Below are 23,562 nucleotides of genomic sequence, written 5' to 3'. Positions count from 1 at the left end.
ATTAGGATTAAAAATGGAGGGGTGAATTCTCTCTCTCTTTTTTTATAATAATATTTTTTTATTATATTATGTTGGTCACCATACAGTACATCCCTAGTTTTTGATGTAAAGTTCCATGATTCATTACTTGCGTATAACACCCAGTGCTCCATGCAATACGTGCCCTCCTTACTACCCATCACCAGCCTATCCCATTCCCCCAGTCCCCGAAGCCCTCAGTTTGTTTAAAAAGACAAGTTTGGTGTGTTAAATTATATAAGCAAAGTTACGTGATGGCAAGAAAGTGTACATACTTTGGTTCTTCTTGGCCTAATGTTGCTCATTAATTCTTTCAACATATCTGGTGTGTCTGCCAGCAGGCTAGGAGACTAGGGGACACAGAAACGAACACAACTTTGCTCCTGGCCTTAAGGCGTTTTTGGTATAACGACCAAAATACGTAAACATGAGGCTCATTGAAAATGGGCTGTGTTCATTTCAGGATTCAATCGCTATGTATCGAGTGCCTGCTACACACTGAGTGTCGTGGTGGGTGCTCAAGTATCAGAGTGGTCATCCGTGGCTGCTGGGCCCACGGAAGCCACCATGTGGTCGTGGCTACAGTGGAGGTATGTCTACTGCCAGGAGGGTAGGAATCTGCCAGGAAGCCCCTGATCTGAGGCTGGAAGGATGAAGGCCACAGAGAAGGGCGTTCTGGGCGGAAGGAACAGAGTGTGCCAAGTCTCGGTGCATCAGAGAGCCGGTCCTGTTTGCGGACTCACAGATGGTCCTGGAGCACAAGGCAGGAGGGGGTGGAAGGAGCCAGGGATGCACAAGGCCTTGTTCCCATGCTGGGGCCTGTGTGTCCCCCAGGCCCGGGTTTGAAAACCTATTTCTCTCTCACAGGCTTACCCTTTAAGACTCTTCTTCCCCCCAGCCCAGAGAACTCCCCCATGGGGATTTTTATTTGAAATTCCACTGTATAAAACAAACACAACCAGGGTTACTCTGATGAAATCGTAGGGGCCCCCCAATTGCCCCCATACCCACTCTCACAGGCCCCCCAAACCCAGGAATAGAGGTTGAGGGGACCTCAGTCAGCAGTGGGGGGTCCTTTGAGGAATGTCGATGGGCTGTCACGTGTAATCTAGAGCTCACTCTGGCCAGTGTGGGCAGGGCTCTGAGGCAGGCAGTCCCGTGCCAGGGAACCCAGAGATGGGAGCACGGCTTGGCCAGGAAGAGCGTCAGAGAAGGCCTCCTGGAGGAGATGGCAGCTGAGTTGGGCACAGGGGATAAGGTGAACCCAGGCAGAGAGGGGAAGAAGCACCCTCTGGGCTGAAGGACAAGCAGGAGAGGGAGCAGGGAGCGTCCAGGGTCCAGGAAGGACAGAGGCTCGTGAAGCGGGCTGCATGGTTGGGGGCTGGGGTTCTGGAGTGAAGACCCATGGAATGTTTGTAAGGAGTGGTAAAAGACAAGGATTTTAAATGTTTAGATATTCTGCCCCACCCATTGGAAAATTGTATTCATTTGTAATGTTTTGACAGTTTCAGCCCCACCTGCCACCTAGAGGATGGGGACGAAGTGGTCTGTGACCAGTGCGCCCCGGGATACTCGGGAGCTTGGTGCGAGAGGTACTCTGTCTGCATCACTCAAATGATTTCCAAAAGTTGCATCAAACTTTTTAAAAAATTAATTATCACTGATATGTGTTTCTTCTTAAACATATAGATAAGTGTGATTTTTGAGTTTTGGTGTGTAATGATTATTTCACATAATTATAGAGAAAAACCAGTATGTCAATTAAAAAGCTGGTGTGAAAACTCCCCCGGGGAATTTTTCAAGAACAGCATTTGGGCTCCTTGAACTCATGTGTGTTCTCATCGATGACAATAGAAAACAGTGAGGAGCCAGTGTTTACTGTGCACACATTGAAATATCCCATTAGTCTGGACACTCCCTAGGTGAGGGGGGGGGTTGATTTAATAGCTGTCTTCTGGCGCCCGAGAGCCAACACTGTCTTTCCCCACGTGTGAGTCTCAGTGCCCAGCTCTGGCTGAAGTCCGTGGGAGAGCCACGTCGCACCTGTGGCTTGCGGGTCCAGCTGGCCCGGGGGCTGAGTGCACAACCCCTGGGGTTTATGGCTCATTCGGGATACGCTCTGTCTTCACAAAGAGTGAAGCAAATCTGAATGTCCCAACTTGCTGTTGCATTGCTTCCCAATAAATCTTATAGAAAAAAATTCCGTCCGATTTATTAACCATTCAGAGAATCCCTGGATGGTGGCGGTAATGTCTAGAGGAAGTGCATTCCTTTGGATCCCTCTGTCAATCTTTCATGCAGATGCGCAGACGGTTACTATGGAAACCCAACAGTGCCCGGGGAATCCTGTGTTCCCTGCAACTGCAGCGGCAATGTGGACCCCTTCGAGGAGGGTCACTGCGACTCCGTCACCGGAGAGTGCCTGAAATGCATTGGGAACACGGATGGCGCCCACTGCGAGAGGTGTGCTGACGGCTTCTACGGGGACGCCGTGACTGCCAAAAACTGCAGCGGTAAGTGTGGTGGCTGTGAAGTCAGAGCCCTTACTAGTGGCCATGTGAAGTCTCCATCTACTTACACGTGTCAGAAAGGGCTCAGCCTGCGGGGTAACTTTATCTTGATCCGTGCTTTTGTTAATACCAGGGTAGACCCAAGACCTCACTCTTGCTGGTGTGCCTTGCCTTAGCTTAATCCATTAGGTACAGAGCAGATCAGGTGGCCTGGAAAATACCGGTGCCCTTCCACTGCAGAAGGAAGTGGTTCATGATGGGGTGCTAGCATGCTCCCTGGGACCCGGCGAAGGCAGACTGGGGTCAGAGCCTGCAGTGTTTATGAGGGACGGGCTCAGGGGTCTCATGAGTCAGATGGGATTTCAAGATATGGGGTGGGAAATGGGAAGGCTCTCTACCTGGAGTCTGTTCTTGAACTCCTGACTCTCCCACTGCTCCACAGACCTCTGCTTCCTTCCTTCCTGACATTCTGTATCACTTAGGACCACTCACTGAAGAAAGCAGGCTTTCCTATACCTGAGATGATACACTTGTAGCCTTAGGGCTGATGTGGCCCTCAGATTTTTATGCAAAGAAGAGCTCTTGAAGGTGTGAAAGAGTAAAAATGGCAATTTTACATTATTTTAATAATTTCCTATGAATGCAGAGTCCTGCTATGCTATTACAACATGTGGACACAAGAGGGTGCTAGCGATACAGAAAAGGTATTTTCCCAGGCACACCTCCAGGGAGGGAAAAGGCTTGGTAGCATTCGGCCAGTCAGCTGGAGGCAGCACAGCCACCTTAATTGGTTATCATAGGAGGATAATTGTGATAACTGGCATTTGTGTAAAGCTTCAAAGTTTACGGAATGCTTTCACTATACTCATGTCGTTCCTTTTCATCTTTACTGCAAACCTTGATGATTCATTCCTTTGTTCATTAGCCGTTTATTAAGCATTTGTTACTTCCCAAGCACTGTGTTAAGTATCATCAGAGGAGCTGGAAAAATTTTGGCCCAGATCTATCGGGGGGCTACCTGGGATGGAGTGGAGGCAAAGACGGATGTGGATCTCAGGCTGCGGAGTCTGACCTATGTGGGTTAGAGTTCGGGGTTGGTCACAATCAACTGTGTGACATTAGGCCAATTTATTAACCTCTCTGAGCCACTATTTCCTCATACACAAGATGGACATAGTTTTATATATACATATATATATAATTATATATACATGCACACATTTGTGTATATATATATACGAAGGCCTTTGTGAGAAGTAATTGGGATAAAAACTTAAAGTTCTGGAAATGAATTAAATGATAGCTATTTTAAATGTTAATAATAAAAACAGTGCTGTTTATTATTTTCCTATGTAAATGTTGTCCAGTATAAATGTAAATGACCCATGTAATTTTAAATTTTCTAGTCACCACATAAATAAAAAGATAAAGATGAAATATATTATAGTAATACATCTTATTTTACCCAATTATAAAAGTAATATCATTTTGTCATGTAATCACATTTTTAAAGTATTAATGAGATATTTGCTTTCCTTTTTAATGTTGAGTCTTCAAAATTCAGTGCATGTTTTATAGCTTATTTTAATTAGGATGCTAAATTTTCATAAGAAACGCTTGATCTGTATTTAGATTAGTTGCAAAGGGGAATTTACATACCCAAGTTGTTCAAATGTATTCAAAAACTTTTCATCATGACCAAAAAAATCATTTTCCTTTATAATTGTATCTACATTGACAAAACTGCGTCCATATTTTGCGTAGAAAGCAGACCTTGGTGATGAACAGAGGTGGGGGAGGAGGGTCAGAACAGACAGGATTTGGGTCTGGATCCGAGTCGCTGGCCCAGGTCTTAGTTTAAGTGACCTTAGAGATTGTGTTCGTCTGTTGCATCTGCGGGGGTCAGGAGCCCTGTGCATGCAGTGTTGGGCTGATGGGACGGGCAGCTCTGCAGGGCGATGAAGGACCGTCCCTGGCATTTGCACAAAGCTCCGTAGGGGCCCAGGAGAGTGTGGGGCTGCCTCTGAAGGAAATGCACTTGATGTGAGTCTTGAAGGGTAGGAGATGCCCCATGGGCTGACAAGTGGTGGGAAAGTGTCGTCCAAGCCCAACGTGCAGAGTCTGGAAAGAGTGTGCTACCACGTGAAAGGCAGGGTCGGGCCAGGGCAGGAGCCATGGCTCACAGGTGGAAAGCAGGTCACATCTGGTGTGGACAGCGCTGGCCTGCGGAGGCTGCGCCGTCTGTCCCCGACTCCAGGTCACTGGAATAGGGGCGGGGCCCTGTTCCTGATCGTAGATCTGACCAGATCTATGTTGGACAGCCAGTCTGGAACCACTGCAGAGGACAGAGTGGACTAAAGGAGAGACAAGGCCAGAAAAGAAATTTGCTGGAAAAGTTAATGGGGGTTTCCAGTAAAAACCTTTGTCATGGGGGTAAAGGTGAAGATAAAAACTAGAAACTCTCAGGGTGACTGGGGGGCTCAGTCAGTTGACCAACCGGCTCTTGATTTCAGCTCGGGCCTTAATCTCAGGGTTGTGAGATCAAGCCCCAGGTTAAGCCCAGCATCGAGCCCTGTGTCAGGCTCTGTTCTCAGTGGGGAGCCTGCTTGGGATTCTCTCTCCTTCTCCCTTTGCCCCTCCCTCCCTCTCTCTCTCTCTTTCTCTCTATTAATAAATCTATCTTACCAAAAAAAGAAACTAGAAAATCTCTATGTTGACTGGAGTTTGGGGGGGAGTAGGGGTCAGGTAGGCAGGACTGGGGTCTGGGTTCAGGCTGGTGGCCAGGCAGCTGGACTGGGTATAGACTGACACTGTCCAGGCTCTTTCTAGTTGCCAAGCATTTACAAGTTTTATTCTTTTCTAATTTCCTCTTCCCCGCCCCCCCGGCTTTGATGAGACGAATTCTTATTATTTCTGGATATTTCACTAGAAATCCTCTCAGGCCTATAATAGGGTCCCTCCTATGGACTTTCCAGAGGCCCTGCATGTGAATATACTACTATATGTTACTAGGTTAACCTCAGTGAAAGTGTCAGTATTCAATATGGCTGACCCGGGGATTCCTAGGGGTTAGTTGGGGGGGCATTTGGACATTCAGACGAGCAGAATCAGCGAAGAAATGGAGCCCGGAGAACCGTCAGCTTCGGTGTGGTAGTGGGTGTGGTGCATGTGGAATGGGTTGTGCAGGGCGGCAAGGGAGCAACCGAGAGAGGAGAGGTTGTAGGAACCCCACCAAGCTCTCCTGTTAAAGGAGCCTTATATGAAATAAGTTAAGGGGTTATAATTTTTATATTGTGGGGTTCTAATGAGAATCAAAATACATGTAAAGCACCTAGCCATCAGTTACTGGCAAGTATTTTAAATTAATATTATTTACAGCAAACACTTTTTTTTAAAGATTTTATTTATTTATTTATTTGAGAGAGAGCGCGAGAGCACGAGCTGGGGGGGGGAGGGCAGAGGGAGAGGGTGAAGCGGACTCCCCCCTGAGCAGGGAGCCCTGCACAGGGCTCAATCCAGATCGCAGACCCCAGGGTCATGATGTGAGCTGAAGTCAGGTGCTTAACCGACTGAGCCACCCGGGCGCCCCTACAGCAAACAATTTTTTAGTAATAATTACTATTTACCATTAGAATTGTTACCATAGAAAGACAACTACAAATAGCTGTGTGTGTGGCAAATGACATCATCTCTCTAAGTTTCAGATTTCACATTGAAAAAGAGAGAAAGTTATAGTGCTTCCCTCCTCAGTTTGTAATGAAGGTTCAATGAAACATACTGGAATGTGACCCAGGCGCAGACAGTCCAATAAATACGATTTATCATTGTCAATATTTGTGATTATATGGTGAACGTTGACTTTTCCTGAGATGGGGAGGTAGGTAGGGCACCGGAGGAGGGAGAGACACAGGATGGAGGAAACCAGAGGTTGCCCCTCACCTCAGTTCAAAAGGGAGGGAATGGCCATGGGGCCCATCTCTCAGGAAGACACAGCCAGATGGAGACCCAGAATGTGCTCTTTGAATTTGTTCCTGGACGTCCTGGGAGATGCCTCAGGAGGAGCGGTTTTAGCAGCCACGAGGCAGGAGGGGAAAGCTGAATGGGAAGGTGCCAAGGGCAAGGGAGGGCCACAGGGAGATGGGACTTCGGACAGACAGTTAAGCGTGTGCGTGTGTGTGCGCGTGCGTGTGAGTAAACGTGTGTGACTTTTCTACGGGGGACAACTGAGAATAGCTGGATGCTGAGGGGTGTTTGACAATACAGGTTTTATTTAGCTGTGGCAAGGCCAGCCGAGGCCAGGAGGAGGGGACACACAAGGCACTGGGGGTGGGGGAGGAGGGTATTCAGGAAGCCCCCAGGTTGGTCAGGAGGGGAGATGTGGGCTAGAGCCTTTGTTGTGGTTTCCTCAGGAAGGAAAGGGCAAGGCCGGGTAAACGAGTTTAGAGTTTAGGATCGGTTACTTGGAATAATTTCAGCAGGCTCTGGGGCCGGGGAGCTGTCCCTGATGGTCTGATGCATGGCCCTGGGGTGAGAGGTCACAGGGATAGTGGAAGTGAAGCCCAAAGGAAGGAGAGGGCCCAGTAAGAAGGCCTTTGTGGGTGTGGGCTCCGGATGGGGTTGTTTGCATATGAAAGGAGTTCTGGCATGAAAGCTATTCACTCCCTCTAGAAACTGACCAGCCTTGGCAAGGGCAGTCTGTCCAGGGTCAGCAAGGCCCCACCAGGAGGCATGTTTAACAGGAAAGTGAGTTGAGTGTTCAAAGGTAAGCTACAGCAATGGGCAGTGGTGAGCGGGGCCCCTGGCACTTCCCCAGCCTCCTGCAGGGGGAGTCCCAGATGGTCCGCTTACACCAGGGAGCGCACCGCAGCTGTCTTGGACCTAGTGCCTTTCCGAGGCAGAATTCCACGGCCTCAGCCTTCCAGCATCCACCACAGCGCTGCTCCCTGCAGATGGCTGCCACGGAGTGTGCTTGGGCTTCAGGGAATTTGTGGCGTTGTCCTCCTCTTCTTGCATCATTATAGCAGACGACAGAGCGTGCACGTTTCCCGAGTCCACGCGCTCAAAGATAGTGTGCGCGTCCGGGGTATTTGGTCAGTGAGCTTTTAAATATTTTCTATGACGTGCCTATCGATAGCTGTGCTGTAAGGATCAATTAAACCTTTCAGGAGCCGTTAAACTGTATCACTTTGCAAACGTGGGGGACTTTGTAGTTTCGAATATCAGCATTAGAACCGTAGACAAAACTGAAATGTGTGGCCTGAAGGTGAGTATATTGGAGCTGCAGGTGACTCACGACTTAGAACAGGGAACTGTTTCACATTAAACTATGAAATGTAATCTTAACTATTTAGATTGTTGTAACTGAGCTTTAAAATACTAAATACAAACATGATTGGAATGAGAGCAGATAGCTAAATTGATTTTGAAATCTCCACTGCATGTCTTTTATGAAAATTCATTGATAAACGTTGGTGGCTCGTGTTTACAATTTCAAGGAATTCATGAAATTGGTTAAGATCGTTTCCTAATTGTTATCTTAACAGCTTCAGTGGTTTTTCTGTGTGATGGTTCCTGCCACCAACACTGGGTTGGCTTACTCTTCGGAAAAGTACTATATTTAAAGTTATTGCAAAGTAATTTTTTCTTTTAGTTTTATGATTTGAAACATGAATGTTTAACATTTTTCCTTTGGGGATTAAGGGCTCTTCCTACAACCATACCCAGAAATGGGCACAACTATGTCTCTTGTGTGTGTGTTAGCCTGTGAGTGCCATGGAAAAGGCTCCCTGTCTGATGTCTGCCATCTTGAGACTGGACTCTGTGACTGCAAACCCCACGTGACTGGACGGCAGTGTGACCAGTGCTTGGTAAGACGCCCATTGGCTGTTGTGGTCAGTGATGTCTATAATTGATTCCTTGACCTTGGTGCAAATGAAATGGACTTCATGACCGCCAAAAGAGCTACTGCCCCAAACACCCCTGAATGCCGGGTGTCCTGACCTACAGAGTATGTATTCGGTTCACAAAGGACGGGAGTGATGTCATGAGCACTTTATGATTCTATGAAACATCGATGTTTGATTTGGGTAACATGCTCGTCAGTATTGGTGGCTAACTAAAATCTACTTTGGCTCCCACGCTCCCGCCCCTCCTGTGAACCAGCCTGGCTATTACGGGCTGGACGCGGGGCTCGGGTGCCTGCCCTGTGACTGCAGCGCGTCAGGCTCCGTGTCAGATGACTGCACCGCGGAAGGCCGGTGTCACTGCGTCCCGGGCGTCGCTGGGGAGAAGTGCGACAGGTGTGCACGCGGCTTCTATGCCTACCAGGACGGTGGCTGTACACGTAAGCTCCAGAGTTCCTCATCTGAGACTTTACAGTGATTTCCAGACTTTTCTCTGAGCTCTCCTTTGACTTCTGATTCTGTTAAGTTCCTTTACTTTTTCTCTTTTTAACATGTAGGAATTCATACCTTTTCTCTGTTTCCTGATCCCAGTGCTTAATTCGTCTGTATTCTCTGGTCAGGCTTTACTCATTGTGGGGACCTGGATGAATTACTTCACTTAGCTCTAGTTTCCTCATCTGTAAAATAGAGAAGCTAGTTATAGTTTCCATCCAGAAGTTACTTTTCATGTTGGGCGTAGAGTCCTTACCATTTGGCACACAATAAATGCTCCATAAATCCCGGCCGTGTCTGCTCTTCTCACCTATTTCTATTTCTCTGTCCTCATTACCCCTTTTCTCACAACACCTCTCAACAAGGAGGAACAGCCCCCTCCCGAGAGGCATGGACAGGTCTTGGGAATCACGAGGTCTCTGTTGGGAACTAGAAGGATGGTTTAGATAATTAATCAAAGGGAACAAACCTGTAGCATCGATGGCACGGTGGTCCCGATGCCTGACAACGCCATGTGCCTCTGTTGTAGCCTGTGACTGTGCTCACACACAGCACACTTGTCATCCGGAATCGGGGGAGTGTATCTGCCCTCCTCACACTCGGGGCGCCGCCTGTGACGAATGTGAGGACGGATACTGGGGCCACGACGTCGAGCTCGGATGCCAGGTACGTACGGCCACCTGCATCTTCTTAACCGGGAAGCCCTTGGCCGGAGCAAGTGTCACTCCTTCCCTTTCATCCGTGCACTTGACCTTGACCTGCTGAACGGCTCCACGGCTTATATTTAAAACTCAGTACGGGTTCAGACATCTGGGTGGAAGAAGCAGCCGCCCTAACGCTCAGTATTCTGTTTTCTTCAAGAACCCAGCTGCGGAATTGATGGTTTGGTGACGTTATTTAGCGCCCTTTACACGGACCCTGCCATGTGCATGATCTTCCAGGAGCGCAGAAGTCGCTTTACTGGGGGTTATAGCCAGTCTTCAGTGGTTCTATTTTCAGTGTAGCTTTCCTCAGTTGAACTTGGATATAGTTTGCGTTTTAAAAACAGACTTGACTTTGACTTGTAAGATGCTGCTGCTGGGTTGACTCTCAGGTCACAGGGTCAGCCCCGTGTGCGTGTGCCCAGGGATGCCCGGCCTGGCAGACGCTGCCTCCTGTTGGCTTGCGGCAAAGTGAATCCATGTGCAATAGTGATGGAGACCCACGTATTTGCATAATGTCCCCACAGTTTACATTCTCCTGCAATCCCAACATGTGTACAGTATGCAAATGTAAAAGGTACCTATTTATTGAGTGAGTTTGTCTTGCCAGGCCTGCAACTGCAGTGGTGTTGGGTCGGCCAGGCCCGGGTGCGATGCGCTCACTGGCCATTGCCAATGTAAGCCTGGCTTCGGTGGACCGAACTGTCATCAGTGCTCCCTGGGGTACAGAGGCTTTCCAGACTGTGTGGCCTGTGACTGTGACCCGCGAGGGACATCGGCAGATACCTGTGATGAGGAACAGAGTCTGTGCAGCTGTGCAGAGGAAACCGGCAGCTGCTCTTGCAAGGTAACAGCCCTCAGCGTTCCACTCTCTCCCCATCTCACACTCATCACTACGACTTTGGGGCTTTTAACTATTTAAATCAGGGGCACCTGAGTGGCTCAGCCATTACGCGTCTGCCTTCGGCTCAGGTCATGATCTCAGGGTCCTGGGGTGGAGTCCCGCCTTGGGCTCCCTGCTCAGTGGGGAGCCTGCTTCTCCCTCCCTCCCCCGCCTCTGCACGCTCTTTCTGTCAAATAAATCATGAAATATTTAACCACTGAAATCAGCAGCTAGGATTTAGACACTTTCATAGTAGTCCTCACTACCTTCTAGGTTTGAGTTTAAATTCTGTGTAAGCTCTTCTAGAACAATGGGTGGGTCTTTTAAGGGAACTCTTACTGGTTATTACGAGTGTCAGATGATAGAACTGAATCAAAAAACACTCTGAGTTTTCTGTCAGGTGTCCCTGTCGGCTGAGCAGCCAGTCTATCTTGAGTATACAGGTAAAATAGATAACGCAGGGCTTCAAGAAGATTTGTGATTTGGGGCGCCTGGGTGAAGTGTGCGACCCTTGATTTCGGCTCGGGTCATGATCTCAGGGTGATGAGATGGAGCCTCAGGTTGGGCTCCACTCTGGGCATGGAGCCTGCCTGGGATTCTCTCTCTCCCGCTGCCCCCCCCCAATTTTTTAAAAATATAAATAAATAAAAGAAGATTTGTGATTTTCTAACTGGTAAGTAATTATTCTTTTGTATGCGCTGGCCAGAATGAAGGCAATCCGTGTTTTTTATTTTCCCGGCATGTAAGAATTCGACATCATGCTTAATTCCGTGTATTTCCACTGGTTTCCCCATTGTGCTTTGTTATTAGGAGGTCATCGGCTGCCTCCTCTGGTCCTTTTCCAGGTGCTGGTGAGATGGAAGAGAGAGAGTAGTGGGCGGATTACTGACTAGGGGTGAGGGAGGGAAAGCTCATGCGGACACCATGGCCTGGGAGTAATGGAAACATCAGGGGACGTATTTTTGGCTTACGCATCGGCGATAGCAGCTTTCATTACAGACGTCAGAACAGGAGGGCCTGCCTTACTGATCACCTGGCTGGTGGCCTGCCACCTGCCCAGTCATCAGAGTCACCTGGGGCCTCAGGGCGGCGTCTCGGGTTCGCTCCAGGAGAGGCTCATCGGGCCGTCTATATATTCCCAAAGCTCCCGGGATGATTCTGATGCTCAGCCACGTTTGGGAATCACTGACGGTGCCCAGGAGAGTGGGTGTTCGTGGAGGTTAGGGAGCTTGCCTAGGGAAACAGCGGCTTCAGGGACATTTGTGGGTCCAAAATTATTTTTGTGTTTTATTTCATTTCTGTTCGGAAATCGTGTCCCTTTTTTTCAGGTAAAAATACACAAGTCTATTGCTTTCTCTCCTTTAGGAAAATGTGTTTGGGCTTCATTGCAGCAAGTGTCGAGCTGGCACCTACGGCCTCCGTGCTGATGACCCTCTGGGATGTACCCCCTGCTTCTGCTTTGGGCTGTCACAAGCCTGCTCAGAGCTGGAGGGTTATGTGAGGACACCAGTAAGTTACACACGTGGGAAATGTGCTGTTTTTAAACCGTCTCTCCCCACCCCCCGCCCCCATGGAAGTTGGGTGACCGTAGGGGAGATAGTCAAGGGCTTACTTTCAATTTTGCTCTTACGGCTTTAGAAATTGCAGGAAGCTAATCTGGGTTCGTTATGAATCTGAGCTCTGCTTCTGCCTTCCGAGGAAATACATGAAGCTGGAACTGAGGGCCCTCGGGGTGGCTCCTGAGCTAATCTATCAAAATCTTTACTTGGAGAGAAGATAAAACTGCAACACACAACGATTTCCTTCCTATAACTGAATCCTGCCCCAACAGAGCAATAGTTTGGCCCTAAATGCACTAGTGTAAAACACACGGTTTTCCTAGTAACCCAGATGCTGGCGTTTGAAGGAAATGTCTCTGTTACTCCCATTTTCATACTGAAGCTCTCTCGTCTGTGAAACAGGAGTAGAGTCTGACGAATCAAAGGTGAGGAGTGAATTCGTGCTCTCAGGACTGTTGTTCTTCCCTTCCATGACCAGGTAACGCTGGGCACAGGGCAGCCCCTCCTGCGTGTGGTTTCTCAGAGCAACCTCCGGGGCACGACCGAGGGGGTGTATTACCAGGCCCCTGACGTCCTCCTGGACGCCGTGACTGTCAGGCGACATGTCCACGCAGAGCCGTTTTACTGGCGGCTGCCAGACCAGTTCCAGGGAGACCAGGTGAGGCCCCCACCCGGCCCAGAGCCGGTCCGCATTTCCCGGAGGACACAGGTGTCGCTTGAAATCACGATGGACTGTGTTAGCCGACCATTAACCAAGGTGGATAGTCCCTCTTCTAAGCGGGGTAGAGAAGTTTAACACTGAAAAAAGCCGATTTAAGTTTAACACTTAAAAAATTAATTTTTCGTTTGGAAGTCTTTTAGGGGTACCTGGCTAGCTCAGTCAGAAGAGCATGCAACTCGATCTCGGGGTCATGAGTTTGAGCCCCACGTTGTGTATAGAGATTACTTAAAAAAAAAATCTTAAAAAATGTAAAAAATCAAATCAAATCAAATTATTTTTCTCCTTCCTCATGCAGTCCTTCAACAGACATTTTTCATTTTTCTTAATATAAGCTCAGGTGCTGTGGTTCTCTCAACAAATCGATACGCATTTATGGGGAAAGTGAAAACCTACTATAACAGGGTATTGAAGGCATCACTTACATTTTTGTTTAAATAAACATTGGAATCTATGTGTGAAATCTTACCCAGATCTTCCCAGAGCTCTAGGTCCTTTTAGATTCAAAGGAGCCTGAAAGTAATCAGGGCCATTACCACACTGACTTGTCACTTTGCCCTGACCCCTATCGGTGCCGCGGAGAGGAAGCTCTGGCAGGGGATGTCTGTGGCCTTGATGGGGGTGGGGGCTTCACGGAGTAGCCTCCTCCCCAGGCTCACAGAGTTATGCACCTTAAATATGTACAGCTTTTTACGTGCCAGACATGCCTCCATAAAAATGATTTTAAAAAAACTTAAAAAAAAGGGGCGCCTGGGTGGCACAGCGGTTAAGCGTCTGCCTTCGGCTCAGGGCGTGATCCCGGCGTTGTGGGATCGAGCCCCGCATCAGGCTCTTCCGCTATGAGCCTGCTTCTTCCTCTCCCACTCCCCCTGCTTGTGTTCCCTCTCTCGCTGGCTGTCTCTATCTCTGTTGAATAAATAAATAAAAAATCTTAAAAAAAATAAAATAAAAACTTAAAAAAAGCCCTATGGCTTGAGTCAACCTAATAATCCATAATTAAGTGGAATTAAAAAGACACAAATTCCAGACAACCGGTTCCACCCACGTGATGTATTTTTAAGGCACAGGACTTCTTGCCAATGGCAGCAGGCTTTGATGAAATAGTTTGAAACCAGGGCCATGTCCGAGAGTAAACCATTTACGATTCCGTAGCTCCTGGCTTACGGCGGCAGCCTGAAGTACAGCGTGGCCTTCTATTCTTCCGACGGCATCGGCACCTTCAACCTCGAGCCCCAAGTGCTCCTCAAAGGGGGCCGGACCAGAAAGCAAGTCATTTATGTGGACATGCCGGCCCCGGAGAACGGAGTGCGACAAGAGCAGGAAGTGGGGATGAAGGAGGTGAGGCTGTCGGCCTTCCCACGTGCCCCTTCACGGTGTGGGGTTAGCTCTGGACGCTGCCAATACGAGAGGGACGACCCGGGGATCAGAATTCCCGTGGGCTTATTAGCAAGATTTGTAAAAGCAATTCACATCCCATATACGAGGCTTATGTACCCTTGGTGCAAATTGCATCTTAAATCCTTCCTCGTGGTGCCCAAGTCTCCATCTGTGTGGAGGTGATGGTGCGAAGTCTCTAGACTTGTTTGGGTCTGGCAAGTGTGTGCGGACTCTGGGCGGTCGGCAGTGCGGCTGGTCCTGCGCAGGTGACACCTGTCCGCCCCTACGTGAGGCTGGCCCCGCTGCGGCCCCGGGAGGTGACAGGAGAGCTTCCTCGGTTCCGCTCGCTGTCATGCACAGGACCAGGCTCCCTTCCAGAGAAATTTATTAAAAATGACTAAGTTCATAAGCCTCTGAGCATTTGTAATCTGAGTGTAATTGAATGTGTTTCTCATCCACAGAATTTTTGGAAGTATTTTAACTCCGTTTCTGAAAAACCTGTCACGCGCTCCGATTTTATGTCTGTTCTTAGCAACATTGAGTACGTCCTCATCAAAGCATCTTACGGTCAAGGATTACAGCAGAGCAGGTACTCAGAACCTTCTAGAATATAAAACTTTTTTTATTTGAAATCAAACTAAAGAGATTTGATTCTCCCTTATTACGTCCTATCTTTATTAGTGTGTGTGCGTAATAAATATAATATTTGGTTCCTTACCAAAACTTTACTAAATATTAATATGACGAAATGTGTGGAAAATGACCTAGATTATCCAAAATACAAGTACATAATGGTGATATCTTAGATGAGGATAAAATGTAAACAAAACGGAACAAAAGAAGTTCTGTTTTCTGCCCTTAAATTTCAACGACATTTCTTTGTCATGACACATCAAGAATGCCGTCAGCTGCTCATTTCGTACTTACCCCACAAAGGAAGCCACTAGGTTATGGCCCAACTAGTACTCCAGGAGTTGTTTCAGGTGTGCTTTGTGTAATATTTTTAAGTCCTAACATGTGGGCTGGGCCACTGGGTAATGGTACTGGGTAATGACAGGACTCATGTGTTCTTCCACGTTCCCTTCGTAATCGGGTAGGAGCTACTCCCCAACGGGCAGGAAAGCTCTGGTTTAATGTGTGTGCAAATTCATTAAGTAATGTGCTAGATTTCTAGAAAGTGACTTTCTCAATATTTATGTTCCCTCTCACACTTCTTAACGGTTTCACAGAATCTCAAATATTTCAATGGAGGTTGGCAGGAAGGCTGGAGAGTTGCACCTGGGACAGAAGGCGGCGTCTCTCTTAGAGAAGTGTGTCTGTCCTCCTGGCACAGCTGGATTCTCGTGTCAGGTAGGGAGACTGAGATTAAAATCCATTACCTGTAATGATGTACTGCACGTTGGCTAATTGAATTTAAATTAAAAAAAAAATCCATTACCTGGTTCTGAGCTGAAATAGGCTTGTTAGAGCAACTCCCAAGTGATGATCAGAGTTTGTATGAATTATACAAGTTTTCTCTTCAAAAAAACTTAATTGTGGTTAAATATTGCATAAACAAACTTTAGGGTCCTAACCGTTTTGAAGTGTATCGTTCAGTAGTGCTAAGTACATTCACATCGTTGTACAACCAATCTCCAGGATCCTTCATCTTGCAAATCTAAAACTCTATACCCATTAAACACTGACTCCCCAGTCTCCCTCCCCCACAGCCCCTGGCAATCACCATTCTACTTTCGGTCTTAGCGAATTCGACTATTCTGGGTCTTCATTTAAGTGGAATCACGCTGTATTTCTCACTTATGACTGGCTAGCCTAATGTCTTCAAGGTTCATCCATGTTGTAGCATGTATCAGAATTTGCTTCCTTCTTAGGGCTGAATAATATTCCATTGTATGTATACACCACATTTTGTTAATTCATCCATCAATGGACACTTGGGTTGATCCTTTGCCCATCGTGAATAATGCTGCCATGAATACAGCTATACACGTATCTCACCGAAACCCTGATTTCAGTTCTTTGGGGTTTACACTCAAAAGAATTGCTAGGTCATGTGGTAATTCTGTTTTCATCTCTTTGAGTAGCTGCCATACTGCTTCCCACAGCACTGCCCCATTTTATATTCCCACCGGCAATGCACAAGTGTTCCACTTTTTCCACATTTTTGACAACTCTGATTATTTTCTGTTTTCCATAGAGTTATCTTAGTGGGCGTGAGGTGGGATCCCATCGTAGTTTTGATTTGCAGTTCCCTAATCATCAGTGTTGAGCATCTTTTCAGGTGCTTATCAGCCTATGTATCTTTTTTGGAGAAATGTTTATTCAGGTTGTGACACTGTGATTTATAAGAAGAAATCGATATTTGGTCTTCATTCCCCTGTTTCCTAGCACAGTGTTCTTAAATACTCAGAATTTTCTAAGTGATGAGATCTATAAAAGTGTCTTTTGTTATGCTCATGAGGTGACTTTTGAAAAGTTCCTAGATCATCTAAGGATGGAGGCTGGTCACCAAATGAACCAACCATTTGGTTGGAGGACTTTTAGTCTTACCCCAGACCTCAGGGGAGAGGGAAGGGGCTGGAGGTTGAATCAGTTGCCAGGGACCAATGATCTCAATCATACCTATGTAAGGAAGACTCCATAAAAACTGAAAGGGAGTTCAGAGAGCTCCCTGGTTGGTGAACACATGGCATGCCTAGAGAGGGCAGGGAGGCTCCAAGGCCCCTTCCCCTTCCCTTGCCCTGGGCATCTCTCCCACCTGGTTATTCCTGAGTTACATCCTTTTATAATAAACTAGTACCCTAGGAACTAGAACGTTTCCCTGAGTTCTGAGCTCTACTCTAGCAAATTAATCAAACCCAAGGAGGGGGTCATTGGAACCTCCAATCTATAGCCAGTTGTCAGAAGCACAGGCGACAGTCTGGACTTGTGATTGGCACCTGTACTCGGAGGGTAGGGCCAGTCTTCTAGAACTGAGCCCTTAACCTGTGAGATCAGATGCTATCTCTGGGTAGGTAGTGTCAGAATTAAATTGTGGGACCTCCAGCTGGCATCCAAACATTGCTTGGTGTGGGGGGAAGAAACACCGGCACAACAGAACCGGTCGCAGAATATATTGATCAGAAGTGGTGATCAGAGGTAGAACTGGTGTCAGAATCATTACAAGTCCTCTGTCCATTGTTTAATCATGTTTGTTCGTTTCCTTTTGCATGTGCTCAGGACTGTGCACCTGGTTACCACAGGGGGAGGCTCCCGCCAGGTGGGAGCCGAGGACCCCGCCCGCTGCTTGCCCCTTGTGTGCCCTGCAGTTGCAACAACCACAGTGATGCCTGTGACCCCGAAACTGGGAAGTGTCTGGTAGGTTGGTTCGTGCGGGTTCTCAGAGGAGGTACTGAGCCTTTGAATTTCTGCTCCGGAGTCCTATACAGTTCCTGGTTTAGAGCCTAAACTTAACTAAATGTAATATACACATTTAGAAAGGCTTCAGAGAGGTTCGGTTAAGAGGTTAGACAGTTGTTAGTGCAAAATCTTTTATAAGTCTTAGTTTCATGAATTTGTGGGCATTGATTTTGGGGGTTAAGTGTACTTGCAGTATTGGTGGTTGTGGTCAAACCAGATGATGTAGGTCATAGAATTGGGAAGGTCACCTGGGGGTCTTAAAATAAGTTAATGCCCATATTGCAAATTTATTTCTCTCCTTGCATTTAAAAAAAATACTGACTGTCTTGGATGTCTTAGTATGCATTTGCTTCTCAGCCACCTTTCCCTTATTAAAAGACAAAATTCAAAATTTGAGGATGTAACTGGCTTTATTGAGTGATTCACGAATGGGGCAACATCCCGTCTATCAAGTTGGGGGGGCTCTGATGAGCTGTACAAAATAGAAATTTTGGGGGGGAGGAGGGTGGGGCAAGGAGGTTATTGGCGAAAAGAAAGGATTGTTACAGGCAAGATTACCTTCCCATAGAGGGGATGGCAGGGGTCTTTTTAGGTGGATGACCTCATTTTCCTTTTCAGGAATGAAGGGCCTATGTGACAGGTTACCTCACTGATGCTGATCAGAAAACCCCTGACTGGCTAAATACATTTCTGGGGGAGGTTGAAACTGTAGTTAGGCTATGTCTTAGCCCCGGTTTGGTGTCTTGGCCTAAGTGCTGCCATGTTGGGCCTGTGGTTTTCTTTTTAATACCCTAGACCAAGATTGGTCTCAGGAACATAAGGAGAACTGTGATCATTGAAAAGGAACAAATGGCCCAGATGGAAGGCTTGTGACCTTGACTGAGGACAAACCCTTATGTCTGTGATTTTGCTTAAGTTGACAAGGCCTTACTGATAACCTAGAATAATCTGATATTCTTTCCCTACTCTGGAATTTTTTTTTTTTTTTTTAGTAACTCTTGTAGAAACATTGGTTACTTGCATGAATTGTGCCAAGACTAACTCACCTCAGGTGAAATACCTCAATGAAGGGAAATGAGCTGCCCGCCAAGAAAGACACCCCTGGAGGCTTACAGCTCCTGGATGCGGCCTAGTCACAGGGAATAGGATGGGGGATTAGGGCAGCGGGTTCCCCACGGGCCTGCAGCCCCTCTAGAGCTGTCTTCTTCTATTTGGATGCGTTTTTCATCTGTGGAATTGAAAGGTCACTTCCACCGGGGACACTGCAGAACTACGGCAGTGTGCAGGCGAATTTGGAAACTGGAGCGCAGCGTGGTTTTCCTGCCTTAAAAAGCTACGTGTTAACCTTTGCTGACTCCATTATATAGGTGGAATTAAAGAATTATTCCAGTCATACCAGGGAAAATGGCCTTAATGAAGATGCAGATAGCTGCAACACTATTAAAAACTGTATTCGCCTTAATCAGCTCAGGCTCCAGGCAAAAAGTCCTAGTAGAGAAAATGAGAAAATCTCATGTAAGGATTTAAGGAGAATTGATTTCAGGCAACTTAAATCGAGATGCAATTAGCTGGGAAGGTCTCTTGACCAGTCATGGGGACAAAGGTCTCATGGACACTTAAAGAAGTTGATCAATTCTTTCATGCTGCGTCTTCCCTTGGTGGGCTATTTTAATGAGATTAAGTACTCCTAGGATGTTAAATTACTACCCTGCCTTCCCTGGCCCAAATCCACCAGAACAAAGTTCCAAGATCAGCAGCTGACCTGTTGATTCGTACCCAAGAAAGAACACAGCCTGTGTGTCCCAGTCCAGGAAAGACTATGGCCAGGAGTCTCCCTAGCATCAACAAAGAGCACTGTCGGACAGTTCCCAGCCCTGCGGGGAGAGGCTGGCCAGATGTTACCTTGACAGAAGAGCTCTCAGCTGGGCCTGTTACAGTTCACAGTACACAACAGTGGATGCGTCTGCTGCAAGACGGCTTACGTCTGAACTACAACAGCACGCCAAGCAGTTATTTCATGAACGTTTACACACCTCCAGCCATGGGAAGCTCACTCCCACAGCAGCTCAGCTCATCTTTGGGCAGCCCTGGTTATTCCTGGAATTGGTGCACTTCTAATCTTTGGAGCCACTGAGACAAACCACGAGGTCAAGATTATGCCTGAAAAATGGCCGTATCTTAACTAAGTAGCTTGCAAAACGGGTTAGATTCCTCCGTCACATATCCACAGGCCCTGCATCTTCAGCCTCATGGTCAGATAGCCTCAGTTTATATGCCTGATGTTTCTTTGGAATGGTTGAGTCCATGCACCGTCGTGCCGTTTAAGTATCCTGCCCAGCGCCTTTACTGCAGGTGTGGACAGGGGTCTCTCTCTGACGCTAGGCGTGCCATGAACACAGCCGCAGGTTCTGCCGGCCTGGTCACTGCCGCCTCTGACGAGCTGACTAGACACAAAGACGCTTATGTTCTTTCCACACATTTAGCACCTGAGTCCTTGCCCTTTGAACTGGGGACCTTATCTTTCCTCTCCAGTCTTCAACTTGTGAGGTCTCTTTTGTGCTTTAGTGCAACAATGCACTTCTGTTTGACAACGTCCCTTAAGCACTCCCTATGGATTATTATGTAGGTGGGCATCAAGACCATTTTGAATCTGATTTTGTCATCCAGTATATAGGTCGTTCCCCCTGCTTCATGTCACTGGGACTTGCTTGGTATTTTCATAAAAATGATTGGTCAGAAGTGTGACCTGGAAAGGGGTGGGGAGACTCAGGACCACCAAGATACCCTGGGAGTGTCTATCCCTGGGTACCCCCTGCCAGGAGATACCACTTAATGGTTTTACAATTGAACAACAGATGAGCCTTTTCTGTGTACTTCCCGCAGCAAGGAACTCATCCTATAGGTCGGTGGACATTAACAAGTTCCTCTTTCCTGCCACTCTGGGGCCGCTTGCCTTCAGTTCTCCAGGATGGCGAAAACCAGGAACTCCACAATCCATTGTATATTTGGGGAGTTTTTGATGCTGGAGTTGGTGTTAGCAATGACAGCCAGAAATTATGCTCAATCCTTGCTCATTTAATATTTATTTTTCATCAGATTTGTATTATATCATTAAAATGAGTATTTAACACACTTTTTTTTTTAAAGATTTTATTTATTTCAGAGAGTGAGAGAGAGCCCAAGCAGGGGGAGCAGGAAAGGGAGAAGCAGGTTACCTGCTGAGCAGGGAGCCTGATGCAGGACTCTATCCCTGGACCCTAGGATCATGACCTGAGCTGAAGGCAAATGCTTAACCCACTGAGCCACCCGGGTGCCCTGAAAACCCTCTTTTTAAGAGAAAGAGATTGCAAGTTTTACTTCTAAAGAGATAGCACTTTTAGGGACCATGGGGATCCTACTAAAATCTACTTCCAGCAGGTGAGATAGGAATATAATTTTAAAACAGAAAATACTGGAATATATCTTAATCAAAAAGAACTTAAAAATAGTGTTTCAAACATATAAAACATATAAAAAGGTGTCTTTCTGTAGCCTCTCTTGCTGCCAGGGATAGCATCTGCTTCAGTTTGCCAGTGTTACCCGTCTTTCTATCCCTACACCCGACACAGAATAAAGTGCCCGGGGACTGCGCGGACAGTGACCCAACTGGGCCAAAGCAGATTTCACGTTGGAAAAGGTGTTCAACAAAAACGTGCTCTTTTACCTTCAAAACTTTCTTAATGGCAGGATCCTAGGACCTGTCATGGAAATGCTGACATCAAACGTAACTAGAAATGATCTGATTATTACAAAAATCTGTTGATGGTACAGTAACACCTGGCATTTTCTTCCCTGTTTCCTAAATCATCTATCTGTTCACTTCTGTTCTTTCACACCCCACATGTGATCAGTGAACCCCAACTATGTGCAAAACTGATGTGCTTCAAATCATTTTTCTGTTACTATAGATTTTAGATCCCTATTTTAAGGAACTGAAAGTTGGCTGCTTTTAGGAGCCCTGTGTGTATACACACACACATAGTTTTATATATATATATATGTATATACACACACACATATATATATAATGTATATATATATAATGTATCTATATATATACACACATATAGGTGTGTATGTATTTTAGCCCTGTGTATATTTTCCATAAGAAGAATGGCTGTATTATAGGCTATATTAAAATGAATGAAGGTCAGAACTGGCAATGCTTCCTCTTTTAAAAAATATGCAGGAAAAAAAGGTCTCCCTTCTCTATTAAAAAAGAAAAAGAAAAGAAAAAAGAAAAAGCTACCACCTGACATGAACAGTGGCTTGCTTAGGTATTATCGGGTAAGGGGATTTCTAACAGTTTCCCATTTTTTTCCTCTCCTCTTGAAACACGGGCTCCAGGACTGTAGGCACAGCACCGCGGGGGACCACTGCAACGTGTGCGCCCCTGGGTACTACGGGAAGGTGACCGGCTCCCCCAGTGACTGCTCTCCGTGCGCCTGTCCCCGCAACCACCCCGCCAGGTGAGCCCGCATGCCCGTCCAGCGAAGCTGGGGCTGCTCCAATCCTCGGCCTCATTTTCCAGGCTCCTGGGGTGGCCAGTTTTAACTAACCTTCTCCATGTGTTGAGAAAGGCTAAGTTTAAGAGAAAGTGCTCATTTTCACAGCATTTGAAGAGAATCTTTTCAAAAGCAAAGTCTGTGTGTTGGTATTGGGGTGTTTGAATGGAACCAAGTAAAGAAAGGACTTTCAGGTTTTATTTCTCAGAAAATAATTTTACCCTCCAACCTCTGCATCCAGCATACCTGGAGGTGGATTGTTATTCATTTTATGAATAATGATACAAAGAATTCAGTTCCTGTTTACTGTAAGGGAGTGGGGTTAGAATTTGTTACAGGCTGATGACTGCTGAAGGGCAGAAATGCTCCGCAGTGATGACTTTGGGGCCAGGCTCTGCCTTGAACTCGTGAAGCTCGGTTAGAGTTATCTGAACACAAAAATGTAGCAGAGATTTTATGTGGAAATTGGAATATCTGTGAGTCCTCTTTGGTTTCGATGAACTTGTAATTCATAAATAACATTTCATTATTGCCGAGACTATTTGACAAAGCTCTGAACAGGTGCAGATAGTATACCAAGTTTTGGTGTACTGAATGGAGGTTTTGTAATCATTGCTTGAATCTTCCTTTGTTGTCTCCAAGTAAATGATACCTGACGGTGAGTGCCAAATGAGAGGCACTGTTAACTTCCTTCTAAACTAGCAAGCATCCTAAAATCTATAGTCACTACTATTTAACTTTCTGCGTTAAATATGTGTGATAAGTTTTGACTCATCAATTCTACTCCTGTCATCTAAGTGGTAGAAATATTTGCATTTGTGTATAAAGATGGAAATATTTTCACATTGCTTAGTCTCACCTGCAATGACAGGGGAAACCAAAATACCTATGTACAGGGAATTGATTGAGATCTATCGCAGTGCACACCTACAGTGAAAGATTGTACAAACTTCGAGACAAGAATAAGGTGTATCTGTATGTGCAGAATTGGAGAAATGGCCAATTAAGTCATGTAACTGAATACATAATATGCTATTTCGGTGAAAATTCGTATCTCCGCGTGTATCCATATCCATAGCTCCATGGCTATAGGAGCCCGGAGAAATGTTTGTATTTCTACTTTGCACATTTGTGTACTGTTTGGATATTTTACTTCTTCAATCAAAAAAGGTTCAAACCACCCCCAAAGTGCACTAATAAGTTTTACACGTTAGGAAGCGACTGTGAGGGTGAGCAACCCCTTTGTGAGCTCCGCATCTGAGAGATCGTAGCAGACACGCGTTACTTTCTACATATATTGTGCTTCCCTAAGCCTGTCCCTTTAGTCTTTAAAGAGTTAGAAAAAGTCCGAACTGAAGTGGGGCTGATAGAGAACCCTGTCTGTCACACATTCTGGATCCAGGCACAGGTCAAAACACCAGGCTACCCCCGCAGTTTTTCTCAGCGGCTTGCAGGTAC

General features: G+C 46.5%; 1 protein-coding gene across 2 annotated transcripts in view; it reads left to right on the top strand.

Annotated features, from left to right (window-relative positions):
- LAMA1 (laminin subunit alpha 1) overlaps window positions 1–23,562 on the top strand; it is a 159,295-nt gene that overhangs the window by 80,541 nt on the left and 55,192 nt on the right. For both annotated transcript variants that reach the window (XM_045781938.2, XM_087869967.1), the window contains exons 18-30: window positions 1,524–1,610; window positions 2,320–2,531; window positions 8,289–8,395; window positions 8,691–8,871; window positions 9,453–9,589; window positions 10,235–10,471; window positions 11,873–12,016; window positions 12,545–12,724; window positions 13,937–14,122; window positions 14,623–14,750; window positions 15,391–15,511; window positions 17,381–17,518; window positions 21,947–22,068. In XM_045781938.2, coding sequence (XP_045637894.2) covers window positions 1,524–1,610; window positions 2,320–2,531; window positions 8,289–8,395; window positions 8,691–8,871; window positions 9,453–9,589; window positions 10,235–10,471; window positions 11,873–12,016; window positions 12,545–12,724; window positions 13,937–14,122; window positions 14,623–14,750; window positions 15,391–15,511; window positions 17,381–17,518; window positions 21,947–22,068 — 1,980 coding nt within the window. The remainder of the gene's footprint in view (window positions 1–1,523; window positions 1,611–2,319; window positions 2,532–8,288; window positions 8,396–8,690; window positions 8,872–9,452; window positions 9,590–10,234; window positions 10,472–11,872; window positions 12,017–12,544; window positions 12,725–13,936; window positions 14,123–14,622; window positions 14,751–15,390; window positions 15,512–17,380; window positions 17,519–21,946; window positions 22,069–23,562) is intronic.

This window comes from Ursus americanus, chromosome 19 (assembly GCF_024610735.1).
Source record: "Ursus americanus isolate L20-20 chromosome 19, mUrsAme1.1.p, whole genome shotgun sequence".
In the NCBI taxonomy this organism is placed as follows: domain Eukaryota; kingdom Metazoa; phylum Chordata; class Mammalia; order Carnivora; family Ursidae; genus Ursus; species Ursus americanus.
The sequence above is the reverse complement of the archived record's forward strand: the minus strand, read 5'-3'. Positions and strand labels throughout refer to the sequence as shown.